Consider the following 18,590-nt stretch of genomic DNA (forward strand, 5'->3'; position numbering starts at 1 on the left):
TGAAATTATATTCGCCCTGCGAATGTTTACAATTTACAGTAGTAGAGTACATCAGTTGCTTTGCGTAGCCTGCTGTACTCTGTAGAACTTTTTATATTCTCAAAGGAACGCCCAGTTAGGGAACCCTTGAAACTGACTGACGAGGGGAAAAGGATAGGGAGTGTCGTTCAAGTGCAAGCACTGTCGGAACAACCCCTTTAGTTCAATAGGAGTCCAATTTAAAGGGAAGAATAATGAGAATGTGTGTTTTGCAATTGTATCAATAGTTTATTACAGACTATTTCATAAAAACATTTTAAACCATTTCCACATTTATAAACACTGCAAATTAAAACATTTACAAATATTCAACCATCCAAATTCATACAAAAAAGAAATACTGTATGTATGATGAAAGTCTCTGTATACCAAAAATGACTTTCTGTATATTTTTTCTTCATGGCACCTATGTCCATTTTGTACAGTGCGCCTAATGGTTGACAAAAGTGCCCCAAAATTGTATGATATGAATAGTTCAATAAATTAACAGAACACATATTGCGCGGCATCTGTAAGTAAGCCATTTACATGGACAACACATTTACATGATAAAATTTGTAAATTGACCCATTTTAGGCAAAATTGACTCACTAACTGACTGCTGGTTAAGCTAAGAGCAACCTGTCCAATCAACAGAACATACTGGAGAATTCTAGTCCAGCCATTGGCGCAGTGATGACATTGATCAGGTGTGACAAATCCAATAGAAGACTATAGAATCTACATAATCAAAGTCTGACCGTTTTCATCAATGAAGTTGCACTATTGTTCAACATGAGCATCAACCACAGGACATCTGGTTGCGTCACTGACTACTAAGATACTCTACTATATTCACAGGTTTATTATCTGTATCTATGAACAGTATAATCACAATGGTGAGCAATATTTTTGCACTGTTTTCATTGTATTTAGAAAATCACCCAAAAGAAGAAAAAAAAGCACACATGCAAATAAATTAACATGAAAAAGGTAAACAGGTCACATACAATTTCATGAACAAAAACGTTTTTATTTTTGGTTTTGCGTTTTTGAAATGTGTAAATAAATGCAACATAAATTAGCAGCATAAATGATGGTACATTCACATAATCACCACCAAATATCAGGATGCAGAAATAAGGCTGTGCTCTAAAATCAAATATGTGTGTTCCAGGTTAATTGTATTGAATGAATTTTCCAAACCAAATGTCCTGTTTTATATATTTCAAAGTTCTACACACATTGCGATAGCAAGCTCGGAGTAGTACTAGCAGACAGTAGACCTGAAACAGAACCAAATCGTGCCCGGTCCAAAAACAAACGATAACTCAATATTTTGAAACTGTGGTATCCAACAATCCAACAACTGGATTAAAATCTCAGTTGATGAACTGTCCGAGATTCATTCTGTTAGATCTCAGTAGAAAGAGACTCCATGCAGTCTGTGGGCTGGTGCAATGCTCATGGCTCTAGTCTCCACTCCTATAACATACTCAGGCACGGCCTCACTCCTCTATCATGGAGCCCACTGTTGTGCACCACACATCCCCCATACCTCCACCCTCTGGTGGCTAGTTAACACTGACATAAGTCATATGCCTTCACTTAGGTAGGTTTTGTGTGGTCGATGTGGTTGAAGAAGCTGAGCTGGAGTAGGAGCGTAGGAGGACCCTGTGTTTGGTGGCGACCTCGGTGCGACGTCGATGGTGCTCCCCCAGGAACTCCTTCAGCTTGGTGGTGGTGAAGGTGAGCGTCTGTCTCCTCAGCTTCATCAGGTACGAGTCCTGCAGCCATGCGTGGGTGAAACAGTCCTTGGTGCTCGGACGGGCCCTGTGTTACAATAAAACACATTGTCCAATGAAGGATCAGAACACAGGAGTCCTGCACTGATCTAGTATCATGACCCCACTTTTTTTTAAACTTTTACCCCTTTTTCATGGTATCCAATTAGTAGTTAGTCTTGTCTCATCGCTGCAACTCCTGTACGGACTCGGGAGTTGCGAAGGTCGAGAACCATGTGTCCTCCGAAACACAACCCAGCCAAGCCGTACTGCTTCTTGACACAATGCCCACTTAATCCGGAAGCCAGCTGCACCATTGTGTCGGAAGAAACACCGTACACCTGGCAACCGTGTCAGCGTGCATTGTGTCCGCCCCGCCACAGGAGTCGCTAGAGCGCGATGGGACAAGAACATCCCTGCCGGCCAAACCCTCCCCTAACCCAGACGACGCTGGGCCAATTGTACGCCACCCCATGGGTCTCCCGGTCGCGGCCGGCTGCAACAGAGCCTGGACTCAAACCAGGATCTCTAGTGGCACAGCTAGCACTGCGATGCAGTGCCTTATACCACTGCGCCACTCGGGAGGCTATGACCCCACTTTCCATGTAATCTTATTCATTATGATCTAGAAGGCAAAACTGATCCTGGATCATCACTCCACTCCTGGTTTGTTAAATAAGATAATGATGTAGCTACTCTTTGAAGCACTCACCAGGCATAGCTACTCAGCATCTTCTTGAGGAACATCGAGGCACTTTGGGACACGTTGGGGTAGAACTTGGTCGGGTCAAACTTGGCAATCTGGATTTTGGTCTCAGTCTGGTGTGGGTCTTTGTCCTGAAAGGGCAGCCTACCGCTAAGCCTGAACAAAAGTGTCATAGGACTTCACAGAACTTCACAGACTTAGTGACTATGAAATGAGTAAGTTGAGTAAGTAAATGAGTAAGTCAATAGTGACTATGAAATGAGTAAGTTGAGTAAGTAAATGAGTAAGTCAATAGTGACTATGAAATGAGTAAGTTGTATATTTACATGACGTAGGTTAGAACCCCCAGGCTCCAGATGTCAGCTGGAGGGCCGACCACATCACCTTTCACCATCTCCGGAGCTTTTCACACCAGCATAGAAGGAGCAGAGAGAGAGTTCAGAGGAAAGTAGTGATCAAGGTGATGATAACAGCTTATTACCCAAGAAGTACTTGGCGTGTACCAGTTCCAGATACCAGTGGTAAATTCAATAAAGTGTTACCAACTCACACATGTACTCCAGTGTGCCCAGGCCACTGTTGTACTGTTTGAGGGAGAGAGGGTTGAAGTTCTGCGCGCTGCCAAAGTCTACGATCTTGATGACATTGAGGTTGGTGACCATGACGTTGTCAGGCTTGATGTCCAGGTGGAGGATGCGTCTGTTGTGGAGGTACTCCAGACCCTGAAGGATCTGAACCAGGTAACACACCACGTCATCCTCCGAGTAACGGAACCTTAGCAGGAAAATAGATTTATTACACGGATGTGTTGTAGAGCACAGCTGAGCTCACTGTGCAAGTCTGTGTGTGTGTGTGTACATGTGTGTGTATGTGTGTGAGCATCATGCTCCACACACCTGTCTATAAGGCTGTGGAGCAGCTCCTTCCCAGTGCAGTACTCAGCCACCAGTACCAGGTAACGTGGGGTGACGTAGGCCTCGTGGAGGGTCATGACCTTGTCGTTGTGGAGAGACTTGAGGATCTCATACTCCTGCAGGATGGACTTCTTAGTCTCCTGGTCGTACGGAACGATCTTAGCCATGAAGACGTGTCCTGTGGCATTCTCTCGACACTCCCGGACCACACCGAACCGCCCTCTGGCCAGACAGAGACAATTCGGCAGTTTAGTCACTAAATAATGTGTGGTTAAACATGAAGCCAGTTTCCCTGACTGAAATTAACCATATAAGTAGTAGTAGTAGTAGTAATAGCAATACTGTGTAGTGTAATAGTGTACTACTGTAGCTGTAGAAATATTGACCACATCTCTAACATCTCAGTCACCTGGCTTTCTCATCCAGGAAGGTGTAGGGCTTCTGTGGGACTCCCTGTCGTAGAGCTGTCTCACCCGGCTTAGGTGTGGTGCGGTCCCTGGGGGTCCCTCGAACAGGGGTGCCCCTCCCCTCCCCTATTGGGCTCAGACTGCTGACCTGGAGCACTTGGGGGGAGAAGGAGGGGGCCGGGATGGGGCTGGGGGCCATACGGGCAGTGGCGGCAGGGGCGTAGGTAGGAACGGATGCCATGACGGGCTTGGTGGGGGTGGAAGGAGGTGTAACGAGAGGGAGAGGGGGAGAGATGGGTGGGGTTTGGGTCATGGGTGGGACCACGTTGACAGGACTCTGGGGTTTGGGGAGGACGAAGGGAGGAGGTTTGACTACAGGCGGGGAGGGGAGAGTTGGAGGGGTGGTAGGGGTGACCGTCAGGGGTTCAGTTGGAGGGGTTGTGATGGCAGGGCTGGAGGGGGCCGCAGGTGTAGAGGGAGAGCGAGCTGCGGTGGGAGCAGGGAAGGGCGCAGGGGAGGTTAGAGAGGTCTGTGTACGGGAGGGTGAAGAGGGAGAGACAGTGGACACCGTTTTACCAGGAGGTTGCATTACTGCTGGTTTGACCTTTGGGATAACGGTCACTAAGGTGGTAGCGGATGGGGCAGGGTGGGGGGGAGGTGAGGAGATTGTCTTCACAATGGCCACCGCTGGAGAGGACACACCTACTGCAAAGCAAACACATCTCTCTTCAATATCATATTATCATAACCATTTTGTGAAACAAATATGCAACAATACAGAAAAAACGGCAGAACTTTCTTTACCACCTCTTTTGATACAATTTAACACAATTTACAGAATTTTAACCCCCTGTCCAAAAGGTGTGTTTCAGCACCTGTTGAGCCCAGGCTGACTTTGTCCGATGTGCTGCTGTAGGGTCCCTGTCCAGCCTTGTTGACGCAGGCCACTCTGAACCTAAAGGCGCCCCCTGGTGGCAGGTCTGTGACGTTGTAGTAACAGTCAGCCACTCCAGTCGCTATGATCAGCCAGTTGGCGTCACCTGAAAGGAGAAAGAAAAGAATGCTTCATTTATATGATTGCCAATTGCGTTATGTTATATCAATATGGTCAAATGCCCAAATTATATGTGTCACTTTGACTTTACACACCACTGTCATTTGTTGCCGTACTTATAATTCACACAAGGTGGAGATAGTGTTTCATGTTGATGATGAAACAGATGAGGGTTATGTTTACAATATCAGTTGTACACTAAGGTGGTGTGGAGCCATACTTATCTGTCATAGTCACAACTGATACAGAGGAATAACAGAATAACAAAAGAACATTCACATGGTAATGAGGAGATAGTGGGGCACAATCCAATGAACAAACACAGACAACAACAATCATCCAAAGCCCAGCCTGGCAGTAACTGTGTGGTAATACAAGGTATGAAGCCATCCAATTCAATCAGTCCTGAAATCATATTAACATTCATGTCATTCCCACTTTGATACAATCCTAACGATGTAGGCTCTACAATGATTCACCGTATTATGAGACCATAATGACTTATAAAGCGTGATGAAATAGGGCTCATTAGTAGTCTATGTGGCCAGTTTGTACTGTGACAATTTGCCCAGTGTTTGAGTTATTCACTGCATGGTAGTGTTTAACGTGACAGCCAAAGGTGTTTCCTATCCAACCGTCAGTAAGGATAATACATTTGGGTGAAGAGGGCTGTAAAATAAAATTAAAATTAATATTTGGCTTGAGTTCATGGAGATGACTAGCCTGGAGTCCAAATTGATATCTCAGTGTCAATCGTGACATCAGTTTGGACTTCAAGCTAGGAGATGAATGTCAACCCACCTTCTGTCTTCCTCTCCAGAGAGTAGCTACAGGGGGGCTTGGTGTCGGCTGGTTTCCATAGCACCAGGGCTGTGTTGTTGTACGTCTGAGGAACCTCCGGGGTTCCTGGCCTTTTGGGGATACCTGGAGGGGGTGACAGGGGGGAGGAGGGTGGGGTGGAGGGGAGGGGAGGATGAAGGTTGGGTGAAGGGTAGGATGAAGGTGGGGTGGAGGGGAGAGGAAGGTAAGGTGGAGGGGAGATGAAGATGGGGTGGAGGGGAGATTAAGGTGGGATGGAGGGGAGAGGAAGGTAGGGTGGAGGGGAGATGAAGGTGGGATGGAGGGGAGAGGAAGGTGGGGTGGAGGGGAGAATGAAGGTGGGGTGGAGGGGAGATGAAGGTGGGATGGAGGGGAGAGGAAGGTGGGGTGGAGGGGAGAATGAAGGTGGGGTGGAGGGGAGATGAAGGTGGGGTGGAGGGGAGATGAAGGTGGGGTGGAGGGGAGATTAAGGTGGGATGGAGGGGAGAGGAAGGTAGGGTGGAGGGGAGATGAAGGTGGGATAGAGGGGAGAGGAAGGTAGGGTGGAGGGGAGAATGAAGGTGGGGTGGAGGGAGATGAAGGTGGGGTGGAGGGGAGATGAAGGTGGGGTGGAGGGGAGAGGAAGGTAGGGTGGAGGGGAGATGAAGATAGAGTGTAGGGGAGATGAAGGTGGGGTGTTGGAGAGATGAAGGTGAGGTGGAGGGGAGATGAAGGTGGGGTGGAGGGGAGATGAAGGTGGGGTGGAGGGAGATGAAGGGTTAGGAGCAATAGGAAGTTGGAGGGAGATGTTGGGTATGGTGGAGGGGGAAGTTTGAGTAAAAAAAGTTTTATTGTTGCATATTTTGATGAGTTAGGGTGTCACAGAGTGGGAGGTTTAGGGAAGGGGAGAGTTAGAATGGGGTGGGGTGTCACAGAGGGGGAGGTTTGGGGAAGGGGAGAGTTAGAATGGGGTGGGGTGTCACAGAGTGGAAGGATGGAGATAGCCGATGGAAAGAGGAGAAACCACCGAGGACAGAGAAATGGGTTTTTAGCATTTTTTTTACGCAAACCATACCCGCCACTAATAGCTTTTCACCCTGATATGATGATGCATTTTAATGAAGGCTGCCCACCGCTGAGACTGATCGAGCCAAGGCCTCAGACCTCAGACAAGATGAGCAGTCTGGGGAATCTCTCACCCAACAGATTGATGGCAAATGGAGACAGATAGCATCAGCAGACGATATTAGTAATACAGACGCCCAGACAGTGTCCCCATAGCAATTAAATTTGAAGCTGTGAAAATCGAACTGAAATGTAGCGCATTGAGTCTGACACCTGAATAAGAGAGAGAGGCCATCAAGTGTCTGGAGTCACCTAGTTCTGTCGCTTTGTTGATGGGTATTTGACATTTTGTTATTTATAGCCTGCTGTCTGGACAAGAACCAACAGATGCCAAATCATAATTTGATCATCCTGTTGTTGCAGGAACAAAAAAAAGACTTCTAAAGTTTGTAATTTCCAATTTCCACAATTTCCAAAATGTCAGACTTTATTTGCCTTAACGAAAAATGTATCAACCCCTACAAAGAAATAATATTAATTCTAATCCACATAATAATTCACATTTCCTGTTTGCTGCAGGATACTTTTCCTGCTGTGAAAAACTGGGTCAAATTAAGATCCAGAATCTGTAGTAGCTAGATGGACTGTCTGAGTGACAGTTGATTATTTGTTTCTACACATTGGATTACAACCTGGGAGCGCATCTTTCTATTTGTAATAAGCAGCACTCTCCTCTTGGAATGATTATAAAGAGGTTGTAAATTCAAGGCAAAAAGCCATTAGTTTAATCAGCCGTAAACTTCATTAATATTTATGCCCATGTCATTAATATGCATTGCATTCACACTCGAATACAAATCCTATTACCTAAACCTTTCAAGGTTCATCACGTCGTAAAGATGAATAATAAATGTTTTTGCTTAGAATGAAGGGCAAACACCCCTTTCTCGATTCAGTGTAAATGTCGTGTTTACACTAAAGGTTTTGTATGCAATTCAAATCCAACAGATTTTACAGGTCCAGGATATTAGAATATCACATGAAGATAACGGTTTCAAAAATTGGTATTTTCCTGTTTCTCCACAAATCTAAATGACGGGATTATCGTTGATAATAACATTTTCTTGTAGATAACATGTTACTCACAGGCCAGGGACAGTGTGCAGGAGCTGGTGATGCTGGCTAAGGGATTACTGGCCACACACTCATAGAGCCCTGCGTCCCTCCTGCTGGTCTTCATGATCGTAACGAGCTGCCTGCCGTCTGGACAGGAGATCAGGTTCATCCTGTCGTCCATCTCCAGTGGTCTCTTATCTGTGGACAAGCAAACCCATCAACAATAAGAATTACAGTGGCATCCTGTAAAGTAATGTGTTATTTTACAGTCCTATTTCAAAAGGTGTTTATCTAGTATTCGATGAGAAACTTTATGGAAATAATGAGCAATCTCTAACATCAACACCAGTTTAGGAAGTCGTGCTCACACGGCACCGTGTAAGTATGAGCTATGATGGGTTATGACAATATATCATCCCTTCACAGGCAACAACAAACGTTTCAGCAGCAGCTCCTACGGTAATGCTTTATTAGACAGCGCTGTTGCAAAGAGTGTTGTGTCTGTCAGCTCTATGAGTTCTTACCTTTAGTCCAGCTGATTTGTGGGTGGGGACTGCCAGCCGGGAGGCAGCTAAGAGTGACAGGGTCACCCTCCAATAAGACGTGGTCCCTCAGCTTGATGTGGAACACAGGAGGGAAGTCTGGGAAAAACAAGGGTGTGGCTTAATAATAATATTGAACCCTGAGAATGAACTTAGAACGTAAAAGCAGTGTGCAGCTATTCTATTTCATTGCCAAACTCCAACTCTGTATGCACATTCAACATAAAGGCAACTGGTTGCCGAATTTAGCAGACAGTACTAGAGGAAGTGCGGGAGTACTGCAGGCTGCCTGATGACCCCTCACCTTTAGCTGAGGGGAGGTCAGTCTGAGAGGGGGTCTTGTCCTTCCTGCTCCTGCCCAGACCCCACCTGTCCCACCGCGACCGCCTGTCAGTCTCTGGAGCTGTGGAGGACAAGACATAATGGCAAACAGCTGAAACAGACGAACCTGAGGAGGTGAGCTAATATCTCCAGTATCTATGCTGCAATAGTCTATGTGCCTGGGGGCTAGTGTCAGTCTGTCCAATCTGGTGTAATTCTCCTGTCTTATCTGGTGCCCTTTGATCTTAGGTGTGCTCTCTCTAATTCCCCCATCTCTCACTCACTCACTCACTCACTCACTCACTCACTCACTCACCCCTCCCGTAGGACCTGAGACCTAGGACCATGCCTCAGAACTACCTATAATATAATATTACTTACTGAGCGACTTTTGACTTTTTGACTTTTCGGAATGAAGGCTTGATGCAGACCCAATGGATTCCTTGGACACTTTGGATTCTTTGTTTGTCTGTTTGGCTAGCTGATTCTCTGGGATCCCCATCTCTTTGAGACCTCTTCCCTCGGAATGGGAATGTCGATGACGGGAAAACAGTGGAGTTTTCTTTCCCTCTGGCTTCTCTTCCTCCATCTCTTTCCTATCCTCTGACTGGCTTCGGACTTTCCCAGAAATTCCTGCCACCTTGTTCTCAAACTTCTTCCTCATCGCCAAGACGGGGGAATCGCTGACCTTCTTAAAATCCTTTTCTTCTGCATCTTTCCGACTTTTCTCTTCCTCCACGCGTCGCTTGGCCTCTTTCTCCTCCTTCCTTTCCTCTGACTTGCTCCTCAAACTGGCTGAGATACCCGCTACTTTGTTCTCGAACTTCCGCCGCATGGCGAAGACAGACGACTCCTCCATCTTTTTGCGTTCTCTCGAATCCTGCTCTCTCCGTACCTCTATATTGTCCAGCTCTGTCGTGTCCAGACTCTTACTGCGACCTATGGCCCAGGACACCCTGCGCTTACTGGCCGCAGGCTCAGTCTCCTTTGACTTCTCTTCCTTTTTGTCTATGGATGGGGTCCTCTTGGTGCGCATGGAGAACCGTCCAATGATGCCCAGGGACCCTGTGTCTCTCTCCACCTCCCTCAAGTCCTGGACGGACTTGGACTTCTCCTGCAATCCTTGGGGCACTATCTCCAGCGGCGCCCCCAGACGCCCCGGCCGGTATACCTCCTCACCCTCGCCTGTCTTACGGGGAAGGGTCGGGGACTTCTCTTCTGATTTGGTCCTGGTAAGTCTCCGGAGCCCACGGGTAAGGGATGACTCACGCTTCTTGAACCTGGATTCAAAGACCTCCTCCGAGTCGATGTCCTTGATATCTGTTCTGAGTGGCGTGGTAGGTTGGCGTGGGGTGGTGGGGCGGTCTGGGACCGTAGACGAGCTAGTCGAGATGGTTGGGCTTGTTGGGCGTTCGGTGGCCACCTTGGCGAAGACGGCAGGGTGTTCAGGAAATGTGGGGCTAGGTGTACATCGAGATCTGCAGCTGCTGTCAGGTTTTCCAGATGGTACTACAATAGTTTGCATCACGTTGGCATATGCAGAGTTTTTTTCTGTAGGTGTAACCCCTGGAGAATCCCAACCTTTTGCTTTCACCTCTTCTTTCTTTAACTCTATCTCCTGCTTTTCTTTCTGTTCATCTTCCTCAGTATCCTCCTCCTCTATGACAATCACAGGAGCTAACACAGTAGGAGACCTGCCCTGGGAAATCTCCCTCTTCGACTCGTGTCTATCAACCCTCTCCTGTGCTTTGGTCCTTCTCTCCATCTCTTCATCTCTTTCAGAAGTCTCCTCAGACTTGCTCTTCTTCTTCTCCTCTGGCTCTTTCTCTTCCCTCGCTCCTTGGTCCGCTTTGATTGGGGTGGGCTGTATGGAGGAGGAGGGCCCATGAGAGTAAGGTCTGGAATCCAGCCTGGTCTGCTCCGTAATTGCTGATATGGAAGTGGCCTCCTGGAGGTCTTTCCCCTGTGCGTTCCTCTCAATGCCCTGGGTCCTATCAGCACTGTCTCTCCTCTCAGTGCTCTGGCTAGATGTGCTAGTGGGGATCTCTAAGGGGGCTCCAAACTGCCGGTGTAGGGGCATGGGCTCCGAGTCTCCCTGACTGAAAGAGGAACTCTTCTGGAACATTTTGGTTTTGGATGTGTCCTCCACTGCACTTTCGGTAGAGGCTGCTCTGGCCAGTGACCGCTCTGGCGCCCCCACCCTGGATCTCCTCAAGTTTCGGTCCAGGGACGAGGTTCGCCTCTCATCGTCCATTCCTAGGGTCTCCAGTAGGGGACCTCGCAGGCCGCTTTTGCTGTTTCCTCCCCTCAGCAGCCTCTGTCTCATCAGCTCCAGTTTGAGGGCATAGTCCTCCTGGCTCATCTTAGCCGCCCCAGGGCTGGGGCTCCGATTTGGTAGCTCCATGGAAACTGCCTTTTTAAGGCTTTTTTTGCCACTGTCTTCCTTGCCCTCCTCCACAGCCCCCTCCTCTGGCTCAATGTGTAGAAGCAGGGCCGAGTCAGCTGAACTGCCCCTCCTCATCGTCGCTCTCCGGGACTTCGTCTGAGTGTCATCCTCCTCCACACTCGAGCCCTTCTTCAGGGGGACTCTCTTCGTTTTTACTGCAGTCTTCTCCTCTTCCGAAGACCCGCCATCTTCCTCGGTTGTTACCCTTTTTCTCGTTCCTCTGCTTCCTCCTAATTCCTTGGCCTCCTTTTTGGACACCACCTCCTCTATGGGCTGTTCCCTGTGCCGGGTTAACCACGCCCCTTCCACTGTCCCATTGGACCTGGAAGGCGGTCCTGTGACGTCCTCGTCACCTGGTATCTCGTTGAGGGAGACCCTGGAGCCGGAGAAGACCATAGACAGAGGCATGGGGATGAAGGGGAGTTCGTCCACATCTTCGTCCGAGTCGGAGGATGAGGAGGGTGGGGGCGAGCCCTCTTTGAGGTGACGGGCCACAGCGATGGAGATGTGGTTGGACGAGTCGTTGAGAAGCTCAGGGATGGAGCGCATCACCATCTTGGATTTGTAGCTGATGAGGGAACGCTGGGTAGAGATAGGGAAAAAAGGGACGTGTTAAAGGAGTCATTTGGAAGGTACTTAGAGGGATTCATTGAAGTGCATTAATCAATGTACTACTTACAGAAATAATTAATGCCTTACCTGCCAACGTCTTCGAGATAAGACCTGCTTTAGGATCGCTGTGTTGATGCTCTTGTCTTTTATTGAAGTCTTGAACCAGGGGTGGCGAAGGCTCTCTGTAGCGTTAGGCCTCCTGAGAGTAAAACATCACATGGTGACAAATTAAACACTAAGTCCCAAACACTTATTTTCTGTTCTTATTTTGTGTTGAAATTGTTTGTAATTCCTAATATAAAGGAATTCATTACAATCAATTTATACCAAGCCATTATCATCAATAACACTCACAGTCTGTCAGCCACCAGCAGTTTGATGACGAATCCCTTGGCCTCTCTACAGAGGTCAGCAAACATACTCTCCTCAAAAGCCACATTTTGGTTCCTGATGTTGAGGACGGTGCATCTGTCGTTCTCCCCAGCGAAAGGAGACACACCAGTCAGGCTAGAAGGGAAATATGTTATGTTAATAGTCTTTTACTGAGACTGTTTACTAGCTGTCAAATCCATTTTAACTGGGTCAATTGAGGCCTGTGGCAATATGCAAACAATATGCAGGTGATATGCATTGGTGTTTTTCTTACTGAGGTTATAGAGTGTGGCGAAAAATTACATTTCAATATTGACAGAAATGTAATGCAAAAGGTGTATTGAATTCTAATAATATCTCGACCAGACACATTTATCATGTTCTTAGTCCAACCAGAACCTTAACCACTCACCATAGGTAAGTGATAACCCCAATAGGCCTGTGAACAGAGAGAGAGAAATGACTTTCAGAGGGCAAGATGAAGGAGAGAGGGAGAGAGCGATAAAATCATGATTAATCAGGAAATAGATTAAACGAGTCTCCAGAACCCCTCCCCCGACCAGGTGCTCACCAGATGTCTGTTGCCTTGGAGACTGGCGTTTGGTTAACGATCTCCGGGGCAACAAATTCCGGAGTGCCGTATTTGCAGTAGTGGGCTTCATTGGTCTCCAGCTTGACGGCATTGCCAAAGTCACAGATGCGGATATTGTCACTGTGTCGGCCTGCCATGAGGATGTTCTCAGGCTGGGTGGGTTGGAGAAAAACAGGGACATATTCAAAACATAAGCTAGGTTTCCGTCCAATTGGCAACAGATTTTCATGCTAATATTCTAAAATCCGAATACAAATAAAATGTACATTAGAGACCATCCTCTGTTATTTGATCTTTGTAAAACTATGACTTGATTTGTGTAATCTTATTCATTTTAGTGTACCGTAATTTCTGGACTATTAAGCGCACCTGAATATAAGCCGCACCCACTGAATTTTTAAAAAAGTATTATTTTGAACATAAATAAGCCGCACATGTCTATAAGCCGCAGGTGCCTACCGGTACATTGAAACAAATGAACTTTACACAGGCTTTAACGAAACACGGCTTGTAACAAAAATAAATAGGCTTTAACGAAACACGGCTTGTAACAAAAATAAATAGGCTTTAACGAAACACAGCTTGTAACAAAAAATCAAAAATTAGCAGTAAGCTTTAGTTGTCTTTTTGCACTGAGTCAATTCCTCACGCTGCTGTTTCCAACGTCTTATCATCGACTCATTAAGACCAAGCTCCCGTGCAGGAGCTCTATTTTCTTTTCCAACAGCCAGATCAATCGCCTTCAACTTGAAAGCTGCATCATATGCATTTCTCCGTGTCTTGAGGGTGACAAAATGACTACCGTATTCAAAATGATGGGAAGTTTGAGAGCGCTCGATTTAATCTAAACAGTAAACAAAAAAGTTGTTTGACCTTAACCAGTTCGGCAATTTCATTGGTCTAATGAAAGCTTCATGCCGCCAAAAAACTGAGCACGTCACAGAATTCTTTTTTTTTTTTTAAATAAACTGAAAGTGGGAAAAATCCATATATTAGCCGCGTCATTGTTTAAGCGCGATGTTCAAAGCGTGGGAAAAAAGTTGCGGCTTATAGTCCGGAATTTACGGTACATGTTTTGAGTGAGGAAAATACATCGGAATCTGAGTAGTATGTATTTTGGGGTTTGCTATATTCTTTCCTTGTTATATTAAGTAAGTTGATAATTTCAGAAGTATCTGCTGTACAGTGCATTCGGAAAGTATTCAGACCCCTTGACTTTTTCCACATTTTGTTACGTTACGGTCTTATTCTAAAATGGATTACATTTTAAAAACTCCTCAGCAATCTACACACAATACTCCATAGTGACAAAGCAAAAGAAGGCTTTTAGAATTTGTAAATATTAGAAATACTTTATTTACATAAGTATTCAGACCCTTTGCTATGAGACTCGAAATTGAGCTCAGGTCCATCCTGTTTCCATTGATCATACTTGAGATGTTTCTACAACTTGATTGGAGTCCACCTGTGGTAAATTCAATTGAATGGACATGATTTGGAAAGGCACACCCCTGTCAATATAAGGTCCCACAGTTGACAGTGCATGTGAGAGCAAAAACCAAGCCATGAGGTCGAAGGAATTATCCGTAGAGCTTCGACACAGGATTGTGTCGAGCCACAGATCTGGGGAAGGGTACCAAAAAGTGTCTGCAGCATCGAAGGTCCCCAAGAACACAGTGGCCTCCATTATTCTTACATGGAAGAAGTTTGGAACCACCAAGACTCTTCCTAGAGCTGGCCACCTGGCCAAACTGAGCAATCGGGGGAGAAGGGCCTTGGTCAGGGAGGTGACAAAGAACCCGATGGTCACTCTGACAGAGCTCTAGAGTGCCTCTATGGAGATGGGAAAACCTTTCAGAAGGACAACCATCTCTGCAGCACTCCACTAATCCGGCCTTTATGGTAGAGTGGCCAGACGGAAGCCACTCCTCAGTAAAATGCACATGACAGCCAGCTTGAAGTTTGCCAAAAGGCACCTAAAGACTCTCAGGCCATGAGAAACAGATTTTCTGGTCTGATGAAACTCTTTGGCCTGAATGCCAAGTGTCACATCTGGAGGAACCTGGCACCATCCCTACAGTGAAGCATGGGTGGTGGCAGCAATATGCTGTGGGGATGTTTTTCAGTGGCATGGACTGGGAGACTAGTCAGAATCGAGGAAAAGATGAATGGAGCAAAGTACAGAGAGATCCTTGATGAAAACCTGCTCCAGAGCGCTAACGACCTCAGACTGGGGCAAAGGTTCACCTTCCAACAGGACAATGACCCTAAGCACACAGCCAAGACAACGCAGGAGTGGCTTCAGGGCAAGTCTCTGAATGTGGCCCAGCCAGAGCCCGGACTTGAACCCGATTGAACATCTCTGGAGAGACCTGAAAATAGCTGTGCATCAACCCTCCCCATCCAACCTGACAGACGTTGAGAGGATCTGCAGAGAGGACTGGGAGAAACTCCCCAAATACAGGTGTGCCATGTTTGTATCTTGTAGCGTCATACCCAAGAAGACTCAAGGCTGTAATCGCTGCCAAGGTTTTTAATATTTAATACATTTGTAAAAATGTCTAGAAACCTGTTTTTGCTTCATCATTATGGGGTATTGTGTGTAGATTGATGAGGGGAGAAAAACAATTTAATACATTTTAGAATAAGGCTGTAACATAACAAAATGTGGAAAAAGTTGAGGGGTCTGAATACTTTCCGAATGCACTGTATACTAGCTTGTGATTAAAGTACTGTATTTGTCCTTTGCACAGTGGGAATCTGATGTACCTTGATGTCAAGATGAACAATATCTTTCTGGTGAAGGTAGCTGACCCCTTCAAGCACCTGCTGAATACTGGACCGGATCTGCAGCACAGAATATCTCCTTTACCACATTCTACATTCTATATTCTACATTCTATATTCTACATTCTACATTTTACATTTTACATTCTACACTGAACAAAAATATAAACACAACATGTAAAGTGTTGGTCCCATGTTTCATGAGCTGAAATAAAAGATCCCAGAAATGTTCCATACTCACAAAAAGAATATTTCTCTCAAATGTTGTTCACATATTTGTTTACATCCCTGTTAGTGAGCATTTCTCCTTTCCCACGATAATCCATCCACCTGACAGGTGTGACATATCAAGAAGCTGATTAAACAGCATGATCATTACACCTTGTACTGGGGACAATAAAAGGCCACTCTAAAATGTGCAGTTTTGTCACACAACACAATGCCACAGATGTCTCATGTTTTGAGGGAGCGTGCAATTGGCATGCTGACTGCAGGAATGTCCAACAGAGCTGTTGCCAGAGAATGTAATGTTCATTTCTCTACCATATGTCGCCTCCAACGTCGTTTTAGAGAAGTTGGCAGTACATCCAACCGGTCTCACAACCACAGACCATGTGTAACCACGCCAGGCCAGGACCTCCACATCTGGCTTCTTCACCTGCAGGATCGTCTGAGACCAGCCACCCGGACAGCTGATTAAACTGAGGAGTATTTCTGTCTGTAATAAAGCCCTTTTGTGGGGGGAAAACTATATCTGATTGACTGGGCCTGGCTCCCCTCATTGACTGATTTCCTTATATGAACTGTAACTCAGTAAAATTGTTGAAATTGTCACATATTGCGTTCATATTTTTGTTCAGTATATATTCTATATTCTACATTCTATAGTCTACATTCTACTTTCTGTTTTCTACATTCTTGTACGCTCAACATGTAAAAAAAATTATATCTTACTGAATTTTGTTATCTTTTAGATAAAGATAATTGGGTTGTTCTTGGTTGATTTTTCCATGCAATCCAAAGCACACTCAAACACAAGGCCAACAGGCCAAGGCAAACCTCAGACTCCATGACGGTAGTCTTCTTGGTCAATCGGTCCAGAAGTTCCTCATGGCATCTTCACACAGCAGTTAAGGAGAATAGAGGTATAGTGTGTAATAACCATAGAGATAGATAGAGGACTCAAGTGCCCAAAATCCTATTTTAGCATGAGCAGCGCCATTGAGGACTTTACCATTTTGGAGTAGTCAACTGGGTGGGACTTCCTATGGGTTAAGGAAGGATCACATGATTCCATCTATGTCATCAGAAGGGATCAGCCAATGAATTATACTCGTGAGCAAACAACACAGTACAGGTGGCACTAGACATAGTAGAAGGTGGACTACTTCAAAATGGAGATGGCCTCAATGGCGCTGCACATGCTCTCACAGACGCCATCATGAGACAGATACAATGATGCAATGTCTATATAAGTCTATGGTGATAACCTTATCGCTATAGTCCAAGTGGGAGGCAAATTACATTTTTTATAATAAATGAACCAAACTCCCACACATGGCGTCTCCTGGCAATGAAACCAATCTGTGATGAGTCAGGAGAAAGTAGCGCTTCGGTTCAGTCATGCCTCCAGGGGAGCAGAAAGGACATTGAGATTAATGTTATGCAGCAGTTCTCTCTCATCCACACAGTGGGAAGAAGGTGGGAAGAAGGCTAAGGTGGGAAGAAGGCTCTTGGCTCTGGTGTGTTCATGGAGAGGTTTTTATGCAAAGACATTGGATCAATGCCATATTTTGATCCATATTGGATCTAGCTGTAAACAAAATGAATATAATTTGAATACAAACAATTCTAGGAACCACGATGTTGGTTTTTGGTTGAAACCTGGGCTAAAATGAGTACATTGATGGCTTTAGTTTTGATGCAACATTATTACATAGATGAGATATGTTAGATTAACAGGGAAAGAACCTTGTCGCAACCAATACAATACTGTCTCAGAGGATATGTTACATTCAAAATGTTCATCTCTTGTAACATGGCTTCTTACATGCTGACCAGACCGCCCACGTTGCATGCGCGAGCGTTGCAAAATAAATGTACACATACATGTTATTCAATCATTTCATCCAAACTGCTCGCTCGCTTCTGTGTCACCAGGCGCTAAAATAGTTTTATTTTAGACGCGTGACGCGCTGCAAGTCCCGCCTCTCCATACTACTCGTTGGTTTTTACAAGCATATACCCACATGGGTGATTGAAAGATGAACGGGGTCCACACTCCAGTCAAGTTGGTGGTGGTAATGCCAACTGCCATATAAAATCCACAGAAGAAGAAGAATGAGTGAGGAGAGATGAATCAAAGAAAACTAAGTAAAAACTAACTAGGTTTCCTCTTTTATCTGTGGATTAATTGTTGGAGTAGAGAACACACGATTTTGAGTGACCCAAAATGGGTCAAAATTCTACAAAGATCCAGAAAAAAAGGACCATAAGCATTTCAGGTAAAATAAACGAATGTTTTCTTAATCCAGAGGCGCTACATCACAAAACCTACTGGAACGCTTGCGAAACAGACCAAACAGACTAGGGTTTGGTGTTTGAGAAGTGAAAAATCTAAAGGCACAACCTAGATTGGAGCCAATGTCTTAAGGAGTTGAACATGTCTTAAGGAGTTGAACATGTCTTAAGGAGTTGAACATGTCTTAAGGAGTTGAACATGTCTTAAGGAGTTGAACATGTCTTAAGGAGTTGAACATGTCTTAAGGAGTTGAACATGTCTTAAGGAGTTGAACATGTCTTAAGGAGTTGAGCATGTCTTAAGGAGTTGAACATGTCTTAAGGAGTTGAACATGTCTTAAGGAGTTGAACATGTCTTAAGGAGTTGAGCATGTCTTAAGGAGTTGAACATGTCTTAAGGAGTTGAACATGTCTTAAGGAGTTGAACATGTCTTAAGGAGTTGAGCATGTCTTAAGGAGTTGAACATGTCTTAAGGAGTTGAACATGTCTTAAGGAGTTGAGCATGTCTTAAGGAGTTGAACATGTCTTAAGGAGT

The 18,590-nt window shown here is 45.5% G+C and overlaps 1 protein-coding gene across 6 annotated transcripts in view; it reads right to left on the reverse strand.

Moving 5' to 3' along the window:
* Nucleotides 1–244: 244 nt before the first annotated feature.
* The window catches only part of LOC115196320 (striated muscle preferentially expressed protein kinase), a 57,659-nt gene continuing 39,313 nt past the window's right edge, over nt 245–18,590 (reverse strand). For 5 of the 6 annotated variants that reach the window (XM_029757043.1, XM_029757042.1, XM_029757039.1 and 2 more), the window contains 18 exons: nt 16,594–16,651; nt 15,517–15,594; nt 12,727–12,899; nt 12,568–12,594; nt 12,138–12,290; nt 11,871–11,982; nt 9,107–11,753; nt 8,709–8,807; nt 8,387–8,503; nt 7,893–8,060; nt 5,685–5,807; nt 4,705–4,869; nt 3,832–4,534; nt 3,405–3,644; nt 3,059–3,282; nt 2,835–2,910; nt 2,515–2,664; nt 245–1,851 (listed from right to left, as the gene is read on the reverse strand). In XM_029757043.1, coding sequence (XP_029612903.1) covers nt 1,623–1,851; nt 2,515–2,664; nt 2,835–2,910; nt 3,059–3,282; nt 3,405–3,644; nt 3,832–4,534; nt 4,705–4,869; nt 5,685–5,807; nt 7,893–8,060; nt 8,387–8,503; nt 8,709–8,807; nt 9,107–11,753; nt 11,871–11,982; nt 12,138–12,290; nt 12,568–12,594; nt 12,727–12,899; nt 15,517–15,594; nt 16,594–16,651 — 5,542 coding nt within the window. In that variant the 3' untranslated portion in view covers nt 245–1,622. The remainder of the gene's footprint in view (nt 1,852–2,514; nt 2,665–2,834; nt 2,911–3,058; nt 3,283–3,404; nt 3,645–3,831; nt 4,535–4,704; nt 4,870–5,684; nt 5,808–7,892; nt 8,061–8,386; nt 8,504–8,708; nt 8,808–9,106; nt 11,754–11,870; nt 11,983–12,137; nt 12,291–12,567; nt 12,595–12,726; nt 12,900–15,516; nt 15,595–16,593; nt 16,652–18,590) is intronic. The other variant, XM_029757041.1, reaches the window with a different exon arrangement.

The sequence above is a fragment of the Salmo trutta genome, chromosome 6, assembly GCF_901001165.1.
Source record: "Salmo trutta chromosome 6, fSalTru1.1, whole genome shotgun sequence".
Classification (NCBI taxonomy): Eukaryota; Metazoa; Chordata; class Actinopteri; order Salmoniformes; family Salmonidae; genus Salmo; species Salmo trutta.